This window comes from Leopardus geoffroyi, chromosome C2 (genome assembly GCF_018350155.1).
Source record: "Leopardus geoffroyi isolate Oge1 chromosome C2, O.geoffroyi_Oge1_pat1.0, whole genome shotgun sequence".
NCBI lineage: Eukaryota > Metazoa > Chordata > Mammalia > Carnivora > Felidae > Leopardus > Leopardus geoffroyi.
Window position 1 is genome coordinate 73537323 of NC_059333.1, and position 20770 is coordinate 73558092.

Here is a 20770-nt window from a genome sequence, read left to right on the forward strand (position 1 = left end):
TCTGTATATTTTTTGGCCTCTTATGTTTTCTCTTTTGTTGTTGTTGTTGGAGTGTTCATCTTTTTCATACTGATTTGTAACATGTCTTATATTTTAAGACTATTTACCCTTTGCCATTGTATTTTTCTAGTTTTATCACTAATCTTTCAATAGGCTTATGTGTTTTGCTGTGTAGGCATGTTTTATGTAGTTGTAGCTATTAATCTTTCACCCTCTTTTTTATATAATTGTTTTTTATTATATTCATAAAGTTGCACAACTACTGTTACCTAATTCCAGAATAATCTTTTATTGAGCTTTGTCCTTTTGTGTTTGTTTTATTTAATTGACTTTTCTCTTAAAAAAAAAATTCTTTTGAAGCATTCTTGAATGTTAAAGACCTTATGACCTATTTTAGGTTTCAGAAAATTAAATAGATGCCTCATCTTGCTAACATTGAGGGATGCTTGAAGGATTCTTTCAGTATTGTGATTGAATTAAATTTCTTCCCATATAAAAACAATAAATGAAAATAAAGATGATTTTTCTTTCACAAATAGGTAAAATATAGGAAAACCTGGAAAAAATCTTAACCCATTAGCAACATATTTGTATATTGGGAATGAATATTCAGAAACCTCCATATTGGCAACGTCTGTTGACTCCTTTAAGTATCTTGAGAAAAAAAATTAGCATTCCCTGCTTTGGGTTGTGCTTAGTGATCCTAGGAGGTTATAAAGTGTGATTGTTTTATTTTGAGAGCTTCATATTTCCCATTCTAATCTTTTAATGTTTTATTTGCAATTTAAAGTTTTGCCAGTGAGTTTGGTTGAAAGGCACGTAGATATTTTATAATGCACCTGGGAAGATGGTGAAAGTATTGAATACTTGATTCTTTAAATTATTACTATATGAATCTTGATCATCTGGATATAATCTAAACAACTAAAATTTGGGGCATTGTTAAATTTTTAAACCACTTGGAGATTTCTTTTAAATAAAATTTATTCTCACTTCACATATATTTCTGAAATACTCTTAAGAAAAATGACCCAATTTCAATTTTAAATAGGTTTGATATTTTGGGCTCTAAAGGAATAATTTTTAAACATTAGATAAGATCAAGATTTTTAAAAAAATTCAGAGTATTTATCTAAGAATTGATTTTAAAATGCTAATCTTTTTTTTCTTTTATTAGATGTTATCTTTTATGTATGCCCATTTGGCCTTCTTCCATCAAGGATATGATCTATTCAGTGAACTTGGGCCCTACATGAAGGATCTTGGTGCACAGGTAATATTGTACTGTATTGCTTGATTCTGTATTATACATTGATACTTGTATTTTTAAAAAACGTTTATTATTTTTGAGAGAGAGAGAGCGCGTGTGTACATGAGAGTTGGGGAGGAGCAGAGAGAGGAGGACAGAGGATCCAAAGCAGGCTCTGCCCTGACAGCAGCAAACCTGACCTGGGGCTCGAGCTCAGAAAGAATAAGATCATGATCTGTGCCGAAGTTGGACGCTCAACTGACTGAGCCACCCAGGCACCCCTGATATCTGTGTATTTTTTTTTTTAATTGAGATGTAATTGACATACAGTATTGCATTAGTTTCAGCTGTATAAAATAATTTGAGGTGTGTGTGTGTGTGTGTGTGTGTGTGTGTGTGTGTATACATATACATATACATACAGGTCAAATGACCATCTCAAAAGTCTAGTTAACATCTATAACTCCAGTTAGTTACAATTTTTTTTTCTTGTGATCAGAACTTTTAGATTACTCTTAAGCAGCTTTCAACACACAATACAGTAGTGTTAACTATAGTCACCATGTTGTACATTACATTTCCAGGACTACCTTTTGACCCCATTCACCCATTTTGTCTACTCGGCCCCCTCCCCAACCTCTGCCAGTCTGTTATATCTTGTGAGTTTTGTTTTTTTTTTTTTAGATTCATATATAAGTAGGATCATGTGGTATTTATCTTTCTCTGTTGACTTACTTCACTTAGCATAATGCCCTCAAGGTCCATCTATGTTGTTGCAAATGGCAAAATTTCCTTTTTTTAAAAAAATGGCTGAATAGTATTCCCTTGTGTATATATACACCACATTTCCCTTATTCTTCTATTGATCGACACTTAGGGGGTTTCCATGTCTTGGCTATTGTAAATAATGCTGTGGCGAACATAGTGATGCAGATATTTTTTCAAATTAGTGTCTTTGTTTACTTTGGGTACATATCCAGAAGAGGCATTGCTTCTTCTGCATATGATAGTTCCGCTTTTAATTTTTTGAGGAACCTCCATACTGTTTTCCATAGTGGCTGCACCAGTTTATATTCCCACCAGCAGTACACTTTTCTCTTCATCCTTATCAACACTTTTTATTTCTTGCCTTTTTGATGACAGCCATTTTGACAGGCATGAGGTGATATCTTGTTGTGGTTTTGATTAGCATTTTTGTGATGGTTAGTGATGTTGAGCACCTTTTCATATACCTTTTGGCCATCTGTATGTCTCCTTTGGAGAAATGTCCCCTCAGATCCTCTGCCCATTTTTAAATCAGAGTGTTTGTCTTTTTGCTATTGCGTTGTATGGATTCTTTATATATCTTGGACATTTATATCAGATATATGATTTGCAAATATATTTTGCCATTCAGTAGGTTGTCTTTTCATTTTGTTGATAGTTTCCTTTGCAGAAGTTTTTTGGTTTGATGAAGTCCCACTTTTTTTTTCTTTTTTCTTTTCTTTTGATGCCTTTGCTCTGAGATCTGTACTTTTAAAGAAATTTAGCATTTTGGGAAATATGACATTTATTTAATAAAGAGGTTTGATGCTACAGATGATTTATGTGTGGGTTAAATGTGTATAACCAAAAATAAGATTAAAGTTAAAACTATGCTATTGGGGCACCTGGGTGGCTCAGTTGGTTATGTCTCAGGTCATCTCATGGTTCGTGGGTTCGAACACCACATTGGGCTCTGTGCTGACAATGTGGAACCTGCTTGGGATTTCTCTCTCCTTCTTTCTCTCTCTGTCCCTCCCTTCCTCTCTCTCTCTCTCTCACTCTCTCTCTTTCTCTCAAAAAAAAAAAGAAACATAAAAAAATTTTTAAAAAGTGTTACAGATAGTATATGAGGGTGTTGAAAAGAAAATTGAAAAACAAAGTGTTTCATAGTGTATGTGGCTGAGTTTATTTTTCATATTTTACATTTGGATAATTAAAAAATCCTACTGATTTTTCATTTGAAGTTAGAGCTCCTTTTTTATTTTGCAAAAAATGTATATTTTGCTACTTTGAATAATAAAATTTTTAGAATCTTAAGATTAAGGAACTCTTGGGAACTTTTTCATTTTATACATACACATGTGTGAATTGCATATATGTATAACAGTATTATATAGAAATTTCATTGTATTCAAATTATTTTTGATAACTGAGCAGAACTTTATATTAATTTGTTTTGGGACATTCTTTTTTGTTGATTGGTGAGCTTTCTGGATTCATTAGTACCAATTTTTAGGTGATTCCCCCCCCCGCCATAGGTTCATATTACCTTTTGAGGACAGGGGGTTAAGGATGAAAAATAGAATTTAGGGAAATGAGGAAAAGGTAAGAGCATAACTTGAATTGCATTCATGGACCAAAAGTAAATACAGTGTGTGTGTGTGTGTGTGTGTGTGTGTGTGTGTTGGGATGGTATGCAGAGCATATGCCATGAGTTGCCATACTGTTCCCTGACTCTAAGTAGACTTAAGTAGAACTTAATCTATTGGAGGAAACCAACATGTCACCAGACAATTATTACTTTTTGTGCTAAGTGCCCTGTCTAGGAATATACATTGAGACTAGGCTTGTTTGCATGTGTTAGAAGCCTGAAAATAATGGTAGCTTCAACAGCATGGGGTATTATTTCTCCTATGTCAAGTCAGAGTCCTGGTATGGTGGTCGCTTGATTTGCAGGGATGCAGGCTTATTATATTTTTTGATCCTATCTCATGGTTCAAAGTGGCTGATCAAGCTTTAGTCACCATACCTACATTCTAGCTAACGGGAAAGAGAAGAGGAGAAAGAAAGATGCATTCTCTCTTTTTATGAATATCTCCTGGAAATTGTAGAGGTCACTTCTGTGTACATCCTAATGTCACACTAGCTGCAAGGAAAGATGGGGGATACAGATTTAATGCCAGATAATCATGTGACCTACTAGAATTTGGGGGTTGTATTAAGAAAGAAAGAGAGAATGGTTATTGGGAAACAGCTAGCTGTCTCTATACATAGCAAAGGATGAAAGAGTTATAGGAACATACAGATGGAACATGTAACCCAGACTTGGGAGAAAGGCAAGAGTTTCCTAGGCTAGGTACTTCCCACATTCTGTCAAATTTTATGTTGCACCCTCATCCTACATGAAATATAATTTATAAAAAAATTAAGTTGGATTGCAGTCGAATAGTTTAAATAATTATATATTTTAGACATTTATTAATTTCAGTTTTGCTGTTTCCCCCTCTCAGTTCTCACATGAGTTTTCATGTAGCTTTGGTGTCTATATGGAGTCTAGTGGAAAATATAGCCTGGTTGGAGGTGGTCAGTTAGGATTTTCTTTTTATAATTCACTTATGAGATGACTGCATCTGGAACTAGGAACATGTAGTAATAGAAATAAATAGACTTGAGGGATATTTAAGATATAGCCAATTTGAAGGTAGAGGGACATGATGAGTTGAGGTTTAAATGTGTTGAATTTTGAGGATAGGACATCTAAGTGAATATATCTGGAGCTCATAAAAAAACAAAACAAAACAAAGCAAAACACCAAAACATAGATTAAAGGAGTCAGTAGCATATAATTGCTAATTGTAACCACAATAGTGGGTGAATTGACCCAAGGAGAGTTAATAAGTATCTCAAAATCCTTTTTGTATTTCAAAAGATAGTTTTGAAAAATGTAAGTGCTAGAACAGTATGCTTAAAGATGTTACGGTCAAGGGCTGCTAGTATAGAGTGAAAAGAGAATCTGGCTTCAAACAGGGCCCTAAGAATGACATATTTATTTTATTTTATTTTTTATGTCTTAATTTATTTTTGAGAGAGATAAAGAGACAGTGCAAGCTGGGCAGGGGCAGAGAGAGAGGGAGACATAGAATCTGAAGTAGGCTCCAGGTTCTGAGCTGTCAGCACAGAGCCCGACATGAGGCTTGAACCCACGAACGATGAGATCATGACCTGAGCCAAAGTTGGATGCCTAATTGACTGAGCCACCCAGGTGCCCCAAGAATGGCATATTTTTAAGGGATAGTTAAGTATGAGAGCTCCATGAGAACATAGATGAGAGAGGATGTGGGAACCCAGGAGATGGTGGTAGCACAGGCCAAGTAAAGAACATCTCTAAAAGGAGGGGGTGGTTGTCAGTACAAATATTGGAAAAAAGGTCCAGTAAACCTAGGGCTATTGTGTCTAGCAGCAAGAAGGTTATTTGTTACCTCTGCGAGAGTAGAGGGTCTGAGTGGCAGAACTAAACTACAGTGGGTAGTAGTTATGAATATGAAATGGACAAGTGAAGAACAGGGAATATTTTTCCAGAAGTTGTGTTGTGAAGGAAAAGGAGGGAGAAGGTAGTAGCTAGAGGGGACTGTAAGTTGGAGGAAGGTTTTATTTTAAGGTAGTAGGATTTCCACCTATATACAAGCAGATGGAAATGGAAGAAGTTGAAAAGTAGAAAGAGAAGTGATGATATCTGATGTGGTAGGAGTAGAAGGGATTCCAGACACAGGATTGGGGGCACCTGGCTAGTAATAGGCACCTGTGAAACTTCTAATGTCCATCACTAATAGAAGCATGGGACACACCTGCTGTGCTCCAAACTCTCTCTTCCTGATACAGTCTGAGCACGTAGGAGACAGGACTGTCAGTCTTCACATCTCCTCAGCTCGTACTTCCTCCAACCCTCCACCATGTGAAAAGATTTTTTTTTCCTTTATATTTCTCCTCCAACAGAGAGAGGTGAATTTTTCCCCTTTCTGCTGTAATAGCAGTGGGGTGGGTTGTAGCAGAGGCGTTAACTGCCAGTCCGACAGGCAGAAAACCATCACTTGCATTGCAGTACTATTGTGGAAGTTACACTCACACAAGTTTACAAGTATTAGTTGAATCTTAGGGTCTACTTTGTACCTCACTTCAGTCTGAATGAATGAATAATATTATATGCCATCAATTAAAGTCTATAAAACCATGGTATAATGGTTATTTTATTCATTCAGTATAAGAAAACGTTGAGGGCATTTGACTAGTGCAACATGTACCAGCCTTACGCGTCGAATCAATGTTACATGTCACCAAGGCGTGTATGCATTAGATGTTCAAGTGCAGTAGTATAGTTGCCGTCTAAATCAAATATGTATAGTAGTGATAGTTCCGTTTCAGTGTGTTTTCTTTTGTTTTTTATTAATATTCAGTGATAATTAAGATTGTATGGGGGCGTCTGAGTGGCTCAGTCAGTCGAGTGTCCAACTCTTGATTTCGGCTCAAGTCATGACCCCACGGTCGTGGGATTGAGGCCCATATTGGGCTTTGTGCAGAGCGTGGAGCCTGTTTAAGATTCTCTCTCTCTCGGGGCGCCTGGGTGGCTCAGTGAGTTAAGCGTCCGGCTTCAGCTCAGGTCACGATCTCGCGGTCCGTGAGTTCGAGCCCCGCGTCGGGCTCTGGGCTGATGGCTCAGAGCCTGGAGCCTGCTTCTGATTCTTGTCTCCTTCTCTCTCTGCCCCTCCCCCGTTCATGCTCTGTCTCTCTCTGTCTCAAAAATAAATAAAACGTTAAAAAAAAATTTTTTTTAAAAGATTCTCTCTCCCTCCGCCTCTCTCCCCTGCTTGTGTGTGCTCTCCCTTTCTCAAATTAAAAAAAAAAAAAAAAGATTCTATGGCCAGTTGTACACCTGAAACTAGTATTCCACTGTATGTTAACTGGGATTTAAAGAAAAACTTTAAAAAAGTATTTTTTTTTTAATTAAAAAAAATTGTGTGGCCAGAATCATTCTCTGACAGGAAAATAAAAATCATGTGTAATCATAGAGAGTGAATAAAGAATCAAGTAGTTTTTTTTTTTTTTTTTTTACAAAGGCTTTTTTCAATTTTGTTTCTAAAGGATATCAATGAAAACATTTGGACATTTAATACTTCTTTCTCCTTATTCCTGTTGGTATTTACATTTTTATTTTTTCATTTACCCCACATGAATCAGTTAGAGGTATGGGGGTTTGAAGGTGAAATGACATACATCACAGTCTAGGAGAGTAAACTCACATAATATTTTATGACCCAGTTGTTTGTTATTCCAGCAGAGTAGTTCAAGAAGCCAGGGCATTTGTCATGATACTGGAAAATCATCTTTTCTGATGGAGAGGAACAAGAAGGAAATGAGATTTTATGATTTCATAAGTTTTTTGGGCTTTTAAAAAAGAATGTTAAACAGTGGTGATTTTATGCCCTGACCATATGAGTGATTACTATTTTATTATTATTACTATTTTTAAAAATTATTATTTAGCTTTCTCTTTTATCTGGTGAGATTTTTGTTTGTTTGTTTTTTAAGCCTTTTAGATTTGATCATAACATTAAGAAGCCAACTTGAAAACATGAAGCGTTTTGAGTGATTGGAAGTTATGTGTTCTGTTGAACTTGTGAGAGTTGGCCCACCCTAGCTTAGCTGCTACTCTTTGCTGTTCGGGGAAAACAAATCACCACTGCGTCTTCTTTCTTTCTTTGATTCTGACTACTGCAATTGCTGAGTGGGTCTGCAGGCAACTTCAGCTAGAGTCCTCTTCCTTATTCCGGGAGTTCATGTTATCCCTGTTGTGCCCTCCACAAGGCCGCCTGTCACGTTTGCTTAGCACCACAACTGTTCTTAGAAATGTTTTTCCTGGAGGAGTTATAGACCTTCTCAAAAAGGATTTGATACCAGAAAAGAAAGAAGTTCCATTTTAAAGTTGCAGCCAAAATGCTTTTTTAAAGAAATTTAAATGGACTGACTTAGAGTATGTTTTCGAAAAATGATCATACGTTTTTGTTTTTTTTTTAATTTTTAAGTCTCTATAATTTTCTCTCTTTCCCCCTTTATAGTTGGATCGACTGGTTGTAGATGCAGCAAAGGAGAAAAGAGAGATGGAGCAAAAACATTCCACCATTCAACAAAAGGTACTTGAAGAGAAGAGTTCAAGGAGAGGAATTCCTGTTTTGTACAACTGTTCAGTTATTGGTTTCAGCAAGATACTATCATGTTGCAACAAATCTTATGAGTTGCTGTAGTAATTAAATTGGGTAAATTCCTCATTTTTTTGGTGAAAAGTAAAAAGTTTTTAGATGGTCAGGCATGTATTTTATTATTCTTTTAAAATATTTGAAAGCTGTGCTCTTGAACCAGTTTGCAAAAACATCAATCTCTTAGGACCTTAACTAAAAAATGGCCCTTAGAATTTAAACTGATATTTACAATTTCAGTTAGGATATCACCAATCCCTGTAAAGCCTGTGAGTGAGAATGAGTGGGGTGGGGGATGGAGGGAGTTGGGGGTGGGGTGGGGATGGAGAACATCTTTGTATCAACATGTATGTTTGGTATTGTAGACTTTACAGATGTAGTTACTCTAAGGCAGCACTTGCCCTCCCTCAGGTGATATTGGAATTTTACACGCATTTCTTGTTAATATGCCTAAGCTTAGCTAAATTAATACTTGAAAAAAATGTTTTTAAAAATGAAAATTTAAATATGACACATTTTTATTTTTGTGTGTGGAGAACTTTGGATACAACTAACTTGGAACTCAATAATTTTATCTTATATAGTCAGTGATATTTTTGTGTGGTAATCTGAAAATAAAAGGAGAGAATTGGAGGTTGAATCTAATAATACAGGTATATGACAAGATGCCTTCTGTACTTACCTGGCAGGGGAGATATCATGATCACAAAGGTGGTTTTTCTAGGGCAAGGCTTTTCCATTGACTCCAGATGTGCTGACCCTTGCTATTTCTACCCTAATGTGGGAAACTCTACTGTATAATTTGTGGTGAGGGACACTGTATTTGTACGTTCCCCTAAAAAAATATGCCTTCTAGCATTGCTTTAAGAAATCTGTTCCTATGATATTAAGTCAAATCAACTTTTGTTATGGTTTCTTTAGAATTTAAAATACCAGTGAACTAGATTTGACATAAAAGATGTCAGTGGAAAAAAATTAAAGTGATGTCAGTAATATAAGTAAGGAAAATATTTTGGTGATGGGTTATTAATATTCATTCAAAGAGAAACATTATTTATTAAGGGAAAGATTTTCTACCAAACCATGTTTAACTTAGTTCCTTCCAGTTATACTCAGGTAAGGCTAACTCTGTGTTTTGTTTAAAGTTAGACTCACTTTGGGTTGGGTAACTTGTTTTAATGGTATTACCATGGAAAGATTATTAAAAATTGGAACCAGTCGTGTCTAATTAAAATGAGAGGTCATGATACTTGTAGAAACTTGTGACTATTTGGTTAAACGGAATTATTTAATGAATATTACATATCTTTTAATATCTCTCCTTGTGCACATAGCTCAGTGATGTACAAAAGCAATAGATTATTTAATCTAAGATTAATTTGCTTGATTTCAAATAATAGTCAATTGCTGCTTTACTTTGAAGAAAGTAATGCTATTTTTGCTTTTTTCTGCCCTTAAATGCTGACACAAGGCTGCATTACAGGTAAAAAAAAAAAAAAAAAAAAAAAAGGGAAAAAGATTCAGTCACCTAAAAATTAAGGGAAAAGTGTATCTAATGTAGCTATTTAGATTTTTCAAGAATTGAAATTGATCAATTAAAGAAACAATGATTCTATGCACATTCATGTACATGCCTTTTGGTTATCTGTACATATTCCTGATGGATTTATACCTAGGAGTAGAACTGCTGGTTCAGAGGGCATATATATGTTCAGCATTAGTAGATAATGCTAAATCACTTTTCAAAATGCTGTTACTATTCCTGGCAGGCAGCACTGTGTGAGAGTTCTCAGGGCTCCTTGCCACCCCATGGTATTGTGAGAGTTTTTAATTTTTGCTAATTTTGGTGGGTAGATACTGACATCTCATTGTGGTTTTAATTTATGCTTTAGTCATTAATGAACTCAGGCACCTTCCCCTGTGTCTGTTGGTGTATATCTCCTGTATAACCTAAGTGTTTATAGATTTACCTTTTGTGTTTAGACCTTAAATCCATCTGTAATTGGGTGTTTACGTGTGGTGTGAGTAGAGATCCAGTTTCCTTGTATTCACAATCTGATAGCTAGATAATCGAGAATCAGTTATTAAAAATTTTGTTCTTTTCCTATTACTCTGTTATATCCTCTGTTTTACATTATGTTTGCATACATGTGAGTTCTATTTTGAGCTCTTAATTCTTTTCATTGGCCTTTTTGTCTTAATTATGGCAATACTATGCTGCCTTTAAGTGTTGTAGCTTAATGGCATATCTTGATATCTGACAAAGCAAACCTCCTATCTTCTCTGTTTCAAAAGTGAATTGATTAAATTTTGCATTCTTTTACAAATTTAAAGAGCAGACTTTCAGTTTGCTTAACAGTAGCTTTGGAGATTTTGATCGATTGCATTGGGTCTGTGAATCAATATGGGGGAGAATTCGTATCTTTATTTTACAGTGTCTTCTAATCTCTGAGCTTGAAATATTAAAAGTGAAGTTTTCTTTAATGTCCTTCGTAAAGTTTGATATTTTCTTGTACATCTTTTGTCAAATTTATTCCTAGATACTTATCTGGCATATGTTATTGTAAATGCTATCTTTTAAAAATTTCTTTTCTCACTGTTTACTTTTGTTACATACTAGAATAAAATTGACTTTTCTGTATTGATTTTGAAACCAGTTATCTTGTTAAGCTCTCTTTAAATGCTAATTTATCTCGATTCTGTTTGATGTTCTGTGGACAGAGTCATCTGCAAATAATGGTAGTTTCTTCCTTTCCGATTCTTTTTGTTTATTACCTTGTGGCTAGGACTTCTAACATAATCTTGAGTTGAAGTGATAATGGTCTTTCTTGCTTGCAATTTCAAAAGCAAAAGCTTCAGTTAGATTCCCTTTATGGCCAATCTTGGTCTTGCCTTCTCTTCCCCACATCAAAGCTTCAAGTTTTGATGAAGCAAATGCCCTTAAGGTGAAATCTGGCTTCTTTGATCTGCTTACCTCTTCGGCTTCCAATTTTCACTTAATCTTTTGCTTTTGAGTATTCCTTTCCATTTTGACAGTTCATCAATATATTTAAATTATAGTATATAATTTATACAGTGTTATTAGTTGCTTCATTATAAAATTATGATCTGTCACATTTTATTTATTTTTTTTTAATTTTTTTTTTTCAACGTTTATTTATTTTTGGGACAGAGAGAGACAGAGCATGAACGGGGGAGGGGCAGAGAGAGAGGGAGACACAGAATCGGAAACAGGCTCCAGGCTCTGAGCCATCAGCCCAGAGCCCGACGCGGGGCTCGAACTCACGGACCACGAGATCGTGACCTGGCTGAAGTCGGACGTTTAACCGACTGCGCCACCCAGGCGCCCCGATCTGTCACATTTTAACACTATACAATATTAATTGATTTAATAGTAATTAAATTGAAGACTTACCTCAAGAAATATAGTTGAAAATTAGAAAAATACTTATAATGCTCTATATATCAAGGAGGTCATATTTTAATGTTTTAAGTAGCATCAAGGTTATTAAAAAACTGCCAGCATTACAAATGAAACCTTTAGAATGTTGCCAAACTCAGTTGTATCTATTGCTGACATCCTGCTTGTCTAATTAAATTATGGCCTCAAATATTATTTATTTATAATTTTAAAAAATGTTTATTTACTTTGAGAGAGAGTGAGTGAGCAAGGGATGTGCAGAGAGAAGGAGAAAGAGAGAATCCTAAGCAGGCTCTGCACCGACAGCGCAGAGCCCCATGTGGGGCTTGAACCCATTAACTGTGAGATCGTGACCTGAGCCGAAACCGAGTTGGATGCTTAACTGACTGAGCCACCCAGGCACTCCCACCTCAAATAAATTTTAAATGAGGGCATTAAAGTTTTCCTAAATTTTTTTTCAAAGACAATGTAGGAGAAAGTGTAGCAATTCACTTACAGATTCTGTTTCAATTTTTTTAAGTTTATTTATTTTAGAGACAAAGATTGCATGTGGGAGGGGAGGGCAGAGAGAGAGAGAGAGAGAGAGAGAGAGAGAGAGAGAGAGAGAGAGAATCCCAAGCAGGCTCAGCTCTGTTAGCCCAGAGCCCAACACAGACCTCAGTTCCACAAACCATGAGATCATGACCTGAGCTGAAATCCAGAGTGGGACACTTAACCTACTGAGCCACCCAGGCGCTCCCAGATTCTGTTTCATTTGATTATTTTGGATTATCATGTCTTTTTAATTTCTTTCTTTCTTCCTTCCTTCCTTCCTTCCTTCCTTCCTTCCTTCCTTCCTTCCCTCCTTCCTTCCTTCCCTCCTTCCCTCCTTCCCTCTTTCCTTCCTTTCCTCCTTCCCTCCTTCCTTCCTTCCCTCCCTCCTTCCCTCCCTCCTTCTTTCCTTTCTTCTTTCCTTCCTTCTTTCCTTCCTTCTTTCCTTCCTTCCTTCCTTCCTTCCTTCCTTCCTTCCTTCCTTCCTTCCTTCCTTCCATGCCCGCTGTGGGGCTTGAACTCACAACCTTGAGATGAAGAGCTGCTTGCTCTACCAACTGAGCCAGCCAGGCATCCGAGATTATCATGTCTTTTTATGGTTAAATTTTGAAAGATGTCAGCAGAGTTTTTGTTTTTAATGAATTTCGTTTTCCTGAATTTAGTCTATTTCCATTTTCCATCTTTGTAGACTCTTAAATTTGGAAGGCCCCTGGGTAATTCTCCCTCTGCCTCCCCTCCAGTGGAGGACCCTCACATCCTAGCATTTTTGGCAGGTGGTCATCTAGCTTCTGCCAGAATCTTTTTCAAGACAGAAAGTTTACTATTCCCTAAAAGGATAGCACTCTAACTTTGATTATTGGTCCAGCTGTAATTTTGAAAGTTCTGAGACTGATTTTTTAAAGTTTTAAAACGGGATAACAGCAGTCTTGCAGTTTTATACAAATGACTTTGTAAGTTCATCAGGAAATATTTTAAATATAACACTTCTGATTTCAAAACTTCATGAATCCTTAGAGGAAAATTGTAAGTTTGAATTGCATTCAAGTGAAGAGTAGAATGACAGAAGATTATGAGGGATTCCATAATCCTCATGAAAAAGTGAGCTCAGCACTTCAAACTTAAACTGTACTGTACAGCACTTCAAACTGTAGGTCTTCTTTGCAAAACAAAATTTTATTTTTGGGAAAAAAGCCTTTATTCTACTTCTGAACTCCCTAATAGTGGAGTTATTACTACTATCAGATTAAAAAATACCGTAATAGTAATATACTTAGAGAATAGAGATAGATTTGAGTGTCCCAATTTAAATATATCTATATTACTTTTTAATTTTTATCATTTATTTATTTATTTATTTATTCATTCATTCATTCATTCATTCATTCTATTTATTTGTTTCTGAGAGAGGGAGAGCGCACGAGTGGGGAAGGGACAGAGAGAGAGAGGGAGACACAGAATCTGAAGCAGGCTCCAGGCTGTCGGCACGGAGCCTGATGTGGGGCTCAGACTCACAAAGTGTGAGATCATGACCTAAGCAGAAGTTGGACGCCCATCTGACTGAGCCACCCAGGAGCCCTTATATTACTTTATTTATTTTTTTTAATTTTTTTTTAAACATTTTTATTTATTTTTGAGACACAGAGGGCAGAGCATGAATGGGGGAGGGGCAGAGAGAGAGGGAGACACAGAATCAGAAGCAGGCTCCAGGCTCTGAGCCATCAGCCCAGAGCCCGACGCGGGGCTCTAACTCACGGACCGTGAGATCGTGACCTGAGCCGAAGTCGGACGCTTAACCGACTGAGCCACCCAGGCGCCCCGCCCTTATATTACTTTAAAAAGAAATTGTTACACACATCACAATACAATGTTAGGATAAAATGAAACCATTTTATTTTTTCTTAATTTTTATTTATTTTTGAGAGAGAGAGAGAGCACAAACAGGGAACAGGCACAGGGAGAGGGAGACAGGAATCCTAAGTAGGCTCCAGGCTCCGAGCTATCAGCACAGAGCTCAACGCGGGGCTTGAACCCATGAAATATGAGATTGTGACCTGAGCCAAAGTTGGATGCTCAACCAACTGAGCCACCCATGCACCTCTAAAATGAAAACATTTTAAACAAGACATCACATATAGTATTTAGTTGTCCCTTTTGTCTATTTGTATGCATATTATTTTGTGCCTTTAATCAGTGTTTGTAAATCAAGTTCTATTGTTTTCTCTTTCAGAGTGTATTTTATATAATCATCTGTGTTTTTACATTGTCATTATAATAATTAAGTCTCCTCTTTTGTTATGAATACTGTTAATATACTATCTTAATACAGAACTTTTCTATGATTTGTGCTGTTTCTCTATGATAAATTTGGTAATCGTATGAACTTTTTTATTTTGTTTAGGATTTCTCCAGTGATGATTCTAAGTTAGAATATAATGTAGATGCTGCAAATGGCATTGTTATGGAAGGATATCTGTTCAAACGAGCCAGCAATGCCTTCAAAACTTGGAACAGGTAATAATATATTTCAAAAACTAGTCTTGATTTCCATAGTCTCAGTTTTCTGACCTTCCCTGTGATTTGGCCAACTCTTTCTTTCCTAATTCTTTAAATTCACAGTCTACAGTAGCATTCTTGAACCCAGTCCATTAAAGATAAGTCTCCCTTCTAAGAAAGGGGACCCTAAGAAGCAAGTGAAAAATGATAGCACTAATTCTAAAATCTAAAATTTAAGCAAAGTTTAAACCAGGAAGCACAAATTGTTTTCTCCTTTGGGTTCCTCTCTGTAAGATGTTTATATACATTTTAATTTAGTGTTTGCTTATGAATTTTTAAGCCAGATGATCCTGAGTTTTTGATCTTTGTAATAACTTTAACCAGGACTTTTAAGAAATGGGCTTGTTTTTAAATGTGAAGTGTGGTACTCACTTTGGCAGCACATATACTTGGTATGGTGTGTGTGGCAGTCGGGGCTCCTGTATTCTAAACTTGACAATGACCAAAAACTTGGCTTTCTTTTCTTTTTCTGCTAAACTGATTTTTAAAAGATATTAATCCAGCAAATATCTGTTAATAATATATTAAATATTTAATTATATTTTTCTGTGTATGATTCTAATAAAATAAAATAATTTCAGACATTAAAGAATAAAAAAAGATAGTGTTGACTCAGGATTATACTTCCAAATAGTAGTGATTAGTCTTTTATTCAAGGATGCCTCCTTTTTGTTTCTGTTTTTGTTTTTTTTGCAAAAAACTCCCCCAAAATAGAACTATTTTGTAATAATTGAGAGTAACATTAGGCTCTGGTGAATTGATTTACTATTATATTATTGGCTGAATGTGTTTATTTTATTTGCTACTTGAACAAGATGTAAATTCACTTGATGATAGAGAATATTATTTTCTTTTCTTAAAAAAAATGGACATTAGCAAAATAATAGAATTTTCTCGGTAAGTTTAATGTAGTATACATCTTTGCTAATTTAAATGGAAAACTATTATTCTTGCATATTTAAAATATTAAAATGGGCTCCCACTTATTTTGATTTCTTGGTGATGAAGTTATGTGGAAAAACATTCACTGGTATTTTCAAATGTCAGTGATTCGTTGAGCCTTTCCCTAGCATTTGATATTGCCAGATATTTAAATGAATGGGGTGTGTTTTATTTGAAATAATTTTTCTTTATCTGAGAATGAATATAAACTGGAAAGTGATTATATTTGATATTAAGCCATTTTGAATTATGTAGAACTTCTAAAATAATGTCTGAACGAGAAGGACCAACTAAGTGGTTTGGTTAGAAATAATATTTTTAACTATTATAAAGTGAAAATAAGAAATTAAAATTCTGTTTTCTAAGGTGTAAAAATTAAGACAATAATCTTTTAAGTTTTTCCTGACAAATTTCCATAGCTAGAATAGGAAATTAAAGTAAAAAATAGTGTGTCAAATTTTTGTAATAAAGAAAGATTTCTCAACCAGTACTGTTTCATGAGGTAATGGTAGAATTGAATTTTAACCTTCAGATTTCAAAACAACCTACTTAAAGTTTAACACAGTGAAAATACAATAAATCCATAGAACCTATACCATTATGTTAAGAAGAAATGAAATGATGTTCCATGGACTACTCCAATGAGAAATGATCTCAGACTTCAAAATGAAGCACAGTAAGTGTTAGTGGAAAATTGTATTGCCATTTAGGGCAATAGGAGAAAATTAATACTGATTTAAGCATGGACCTTTCATTTTTTAAAAAAAAATCTTAATATTTATTTATTTTTGAGAGAGAGAGAGAGACAGACAGACAGACAGACAGACAGAGACAGAGAGCAAGCAGGGGAGGGGCAGAGAGAGAGGGAGACACAGAATCCAAGCAGGCTCCAGGCTCTGAGCTGTCAGCACAGAGCCCGACGTGGGCTCAAACTCACAAACCATTGAGATCATGACCTGAGCCCAAGTTGGATGCTTAACTGACTGAGCCACCCAGGCATCCCATAAGCATGGACCTTTTGTTTTTAATTTTTTGTTTCATGAATTCTATTAATTGGCATAGATAATAAAATGTAACTAACTAAAATCAAGTAGGGAATAACTATTAAATTCTGAATTGTAGACCTGTTATCTTCCACGTGTAAAGTGAGAGACCATGCCTTTGGAAATGAAGCTGCTTTTTAAAGGAGCTACCATCTAATTGTAGTGGGATGACATTACTGATGAGAATCATGGATCGTATTTCAACACCCTAAGTTTTAGTAAAGAAATGAAGGTGCAGAGAGATGGTTGCTCATTGATACGCAGCTGGTTTGTGAAAGACCGAGGCCCGAAACCTGGCATTAAAAAAAAAAAATTTGCTATGGAAATTCCATATAAATTTGTGTTTTAATGAAACAATATGTCAAATATTTTAAAAATAGCTTAAAAACTTTTAAAAAACTTCCTAGTCTATTTACATTATTAGGAAAAATTATGGATAGCAAATTATTTCATTTTCATATGCCTTTTAAAAGATCATTTTCATGAAAATACTAGTAAAAAGGCAGTCTTCTAAGGAATATAGCATATAAACATTATATAAAAGTCTTCACAAAAATAAGAATCTAAATCTTGTAACAGAAGTTTTAGATATTTTCTAGGTTATAGTTCAGTAACTGTGAAAGAGAGAAGAAAGAACTCTATTAAATGTTATTTAGAATATTCTAATGCTTTTCATTTAAAAAGCTTGGAATATATCTTAAATTTCTTACATGAAATTTACAAAAAATCTAATTTCAGGAAATATTTGCAAATACTTTCTCTTATATATGACTTCGGAGTCTGCCCTACTTCTCAAATTAGTGCTCGATCTAGCTTGTTAATATATTCTATTAGACTTGGAATAAAAGACTGCATTTGTGATATTTGTGCCTTAACTTTAAAAATCTAAGATTCCAGCTATTCAAGCATAAAGATTTTTCTACCTACTGTTTAAGTATCTTCTTTACATTGTCTCTGGATTAGTTTTAGGGAACATTTTCTTTGTAGTCACTGTAGGGTACTAATTATATGATGACAAATTTGCCATCATCTATTGTTCATGGAATAGAGGCATGTAATATTTTCAGAGCCAACATTTATTTATTTAGTTAATAGGTTAGTTTTTATTTAAATTCCAGTTAGTTAACATACGGTGTAGTATTAATTTCAGATGTACAATTTAGTGATTCCACGCTTCATACAATACCCAGTGCTCATCACAAGTGCCCTCCTTAATAATCCCCATCATCTGTTTAAGCTAACTTTTTTTTTCTTTAAGCCAACTTTTATTTATTTATTTGTTTATTTATTATTTTTTTTCTTTAAGCCAACTTTTAAAAAAGACTTCCTTCCTGAGGTAAATGCATTTGATTAGGAATTCCCAGGTAGTTTTAAAACCTGTCCTTGTGCTTCATAAAATCTAAACATCATTCTATAATTTGAAATTTAACTGAAGAAATCATATTTTGTGTGATGTGATTGAAAGAGTGTAAGCAGTGAGGGGTTTTATGTCTTATGTGAATTGTTGTGTTTGTTTCTGGTTGGTTTCAGGTTTCTAGTTTGTAGTGTCTCCTAAGATTTTTATATGTCTGTAATATATATTTTTCTGAAGACATGTAAGACGTACCAAAATTATCTTTCCATATCAGGCCATCTTCTCAATGTGGCAGCTTCACCTTAGGCTCAAATCAGTGCCAGATGGATTACTCGTACCTATATGTCTGTTGCTTTTTATGATAAATTCTGAAAAGATGAATGAAGTAGGAAAATAATTAAATACTAAGATTATTTAGTAGTAAGCTAGTAAAATGAATAAAGAAGCTGAATAATTACAAACTATGCTCAGTCTTTGTTGAATGAGATAGAAAATATAACTAAAAGTATAAGATGTATTATGCAGTGTCTTAAAGTACTCTAGATACTGCAGGCACAGATACATATTTTATTTTTATTGGCTTTTTGTTACAAAATAAGAAGTGTATGTGTGTATTAAAGATACTCTTAAAAAAATAAAGATACTCATGTGTGGCCTTTGAGTCTCTGCTATCATTGATGAAAAGGGGGAGAACAGGTAGGACGTAGGTTTAGTTGGCTAATAATATTTTATAATCTTTGAAATTCTTAATTAGTGATCCAATTTTCCTTATGAAAAGTTTTCATTTGTTTCAGGTTTATGAAGATATATATATATATATTATATATATGTGTGTATATATATAATATATATATATATATATATGGTGATTATTTTCCTTAATTTTTTAGGAGCAACTTATTAAGATGAGGAAAAGTACTATTTATATTTTATAGCTATCACCATAGAGGCATAAAAATAATAGTAGACATGCCCAAGTGTACTAAGTCCTACAAGAACTATTTATACCAAAATAATTGAAGAAAATTTTTGAATATTTCTGAAATGTTAGCATTTCAGAGTCATAAGAGTTGGAATTACCTGTGTAAATGCATACATGTATGAATTGAGAACAAAATGCAACAGATATTTTTGACTGTTTTGTTAGGTTATGAGCTTAAGCTTGTTTCTTTAATTCTTGCTTTATTTTCATATCATGCTAGTCCTTTGCTTATTTTGCACATTTGCGTTTTCATTCTTTTACCACCTTTCCTTTATGTTTTAATCCTACCCCATTTTTTCACATGACAGGAAAAAGCCCGATCATATCAGGTACCAAATGGCTTCCTTCCCCTCATTCCTGCCTTACTCCAATTTCCTCTTTGGCACGAGAAAGCTCATAATTAACCTGCATTTCAGTTGGATTACTTGCAATGGATATAATGTCTCATGTTTTAAATTGGGAAGGAAACATAAACATTATATTTGAGAAGTGGAATTATCCTTTCAATGACCATCTTCTCAATTTGTTTTAATCTGGAAAAGAACATTTGATATATTTATAGATACCCAATGAAGATAATAGATTAGTAATATGAACGCCTTCATATCTTTTTTTTTTTTTAAGGGAAATAAGCTAGTAAATACTTTTCAAATTTTTAAACAATAACTAGGAATTAGTCTTTTTGGTAATAGTCATATTAGTTAGAAAAAAAAATTTTTAATGTTTATTTTTGAGAGACAGATGCAAGTGGGGAAGGGCAGAGAGAGAAGGAGACACAATCTGAAGCAGGCTCTAGGCTCTGAGCTGTCAGCACAGAGCCCAATGCGGACCTCGAACCCAGGAACCATGAGATCATGTAGATGCTTAACTGACTGAGCCACCCAGGTGCCCCTCATATTAGTTTTATTGAAAGGAACCATTGTCAGTTTTTAGAGATTTAACATTTTGGTCTTTTTCCTTGGGAAAAATTAGATTGCATTTGAAAGACAGTAACCTTACATGCTCAAGCTTTAAATTTTGTTAAATATTCACCTTTGACACATATATGAATATGTGCATAAATCTGTCATTTTTATAGTTTTAGTGAGAAAGCTTATACAGATTTAGAAGTTTGACTTTTACATTATATTCCTGGTTTCAAATACAGTTTGAGGACTAGTGATCAAACATGGTAAAAGACACTTGATTTATTTTTTAATATATTTTTTCCTTTACCCCTGTTTTGTTATCTGGAAGCTCTCATAGATATTTGAAAATCAATAATATCAAATTGTTCATGAATTTAGTACTTTGGTCTAAGATCTTTATTGAGTTAGTTCAATTTGGAATGGATATAAAGTGGTGTATTATTTTTCTTAATGAACCAAGTAAATTTTCCTTTTTCATTGTTTTTTTGTTTGTTTGTTTATTTATTGAGAGAGAGAGAGAGTGACTATCCCAAGCAGGCTCCATGCTGTCAGCACGGAGCCTGACATGGGGCTCAATCCCACAAAACGTGAGATTACAGCCTTAGTTGAAATTAAGAGTCAGATGCTTAACTGACTGAGCCACCCAGGTGCCCCAAGAAAATTTCCTGTATACAAATAGTTTTTTGGCCTTGTGGTCCGCATTTGAATTTTGTAGAATATAGTGTGTCAGCACAGTGCTTTCTAAAGTTTGTCTTTTTTATAGTTTGTCTTTTGAGGTGCCTCCAAATTACAGAT

At 34.6% G+C, this 20770-nt stretch overlaps 1 protein-coding gene and 1 non-coding gene across 14 annotated transcripts in view; both read left to right on the forward strand.

Moving 5' to 3' along the window:
• Window positions 1-20770, forward strand: part of ACAP2 (ArfGAP with coiled-coil, ankyrin repeat and PH domains 2) — a 151290-nt gene that overhangs the window by 99627 nt on the left and 30893 nt on the right. For 6 of the 13 annotated variants that reach the window (XM_045502532.1, XM_045502538.1, XM_045502544.1 and 3 more), the window contains 5 exons: window positions 1178-1273; window positions 8104-8178; window positions 9713-9724; window positions 14592-14704; window positions 19376-19396. In XM_045502532.1, the coding sequence (XP_045358488.1) occupies window positions 1178-1273; window positions 8104-8178; window positions 9713-9724; window positions 14592-14704; window positions 19376-19396 (317 nt within the window). The remainder of the gene's footprint in view (window positions 1-1177; window positions 1274-8103; window positions 8179-9712; window positions 9725-14591; window positions 14705-19375; window positions 19397-20770) is intronic. The other 7 variants (XM_045502533.1, XM_045502539.1, XM_045502537.1 and 4 more) reach the window with 3 other exon arrangements.
• LOC123576321 lies at window positions 8916-9079 on the forward strand. Its single transcript, XR_006701327.1, has one exon. It is a non-coding gene; the product is annotated as a U1 spliceosomal RNA (small nuclear RNA).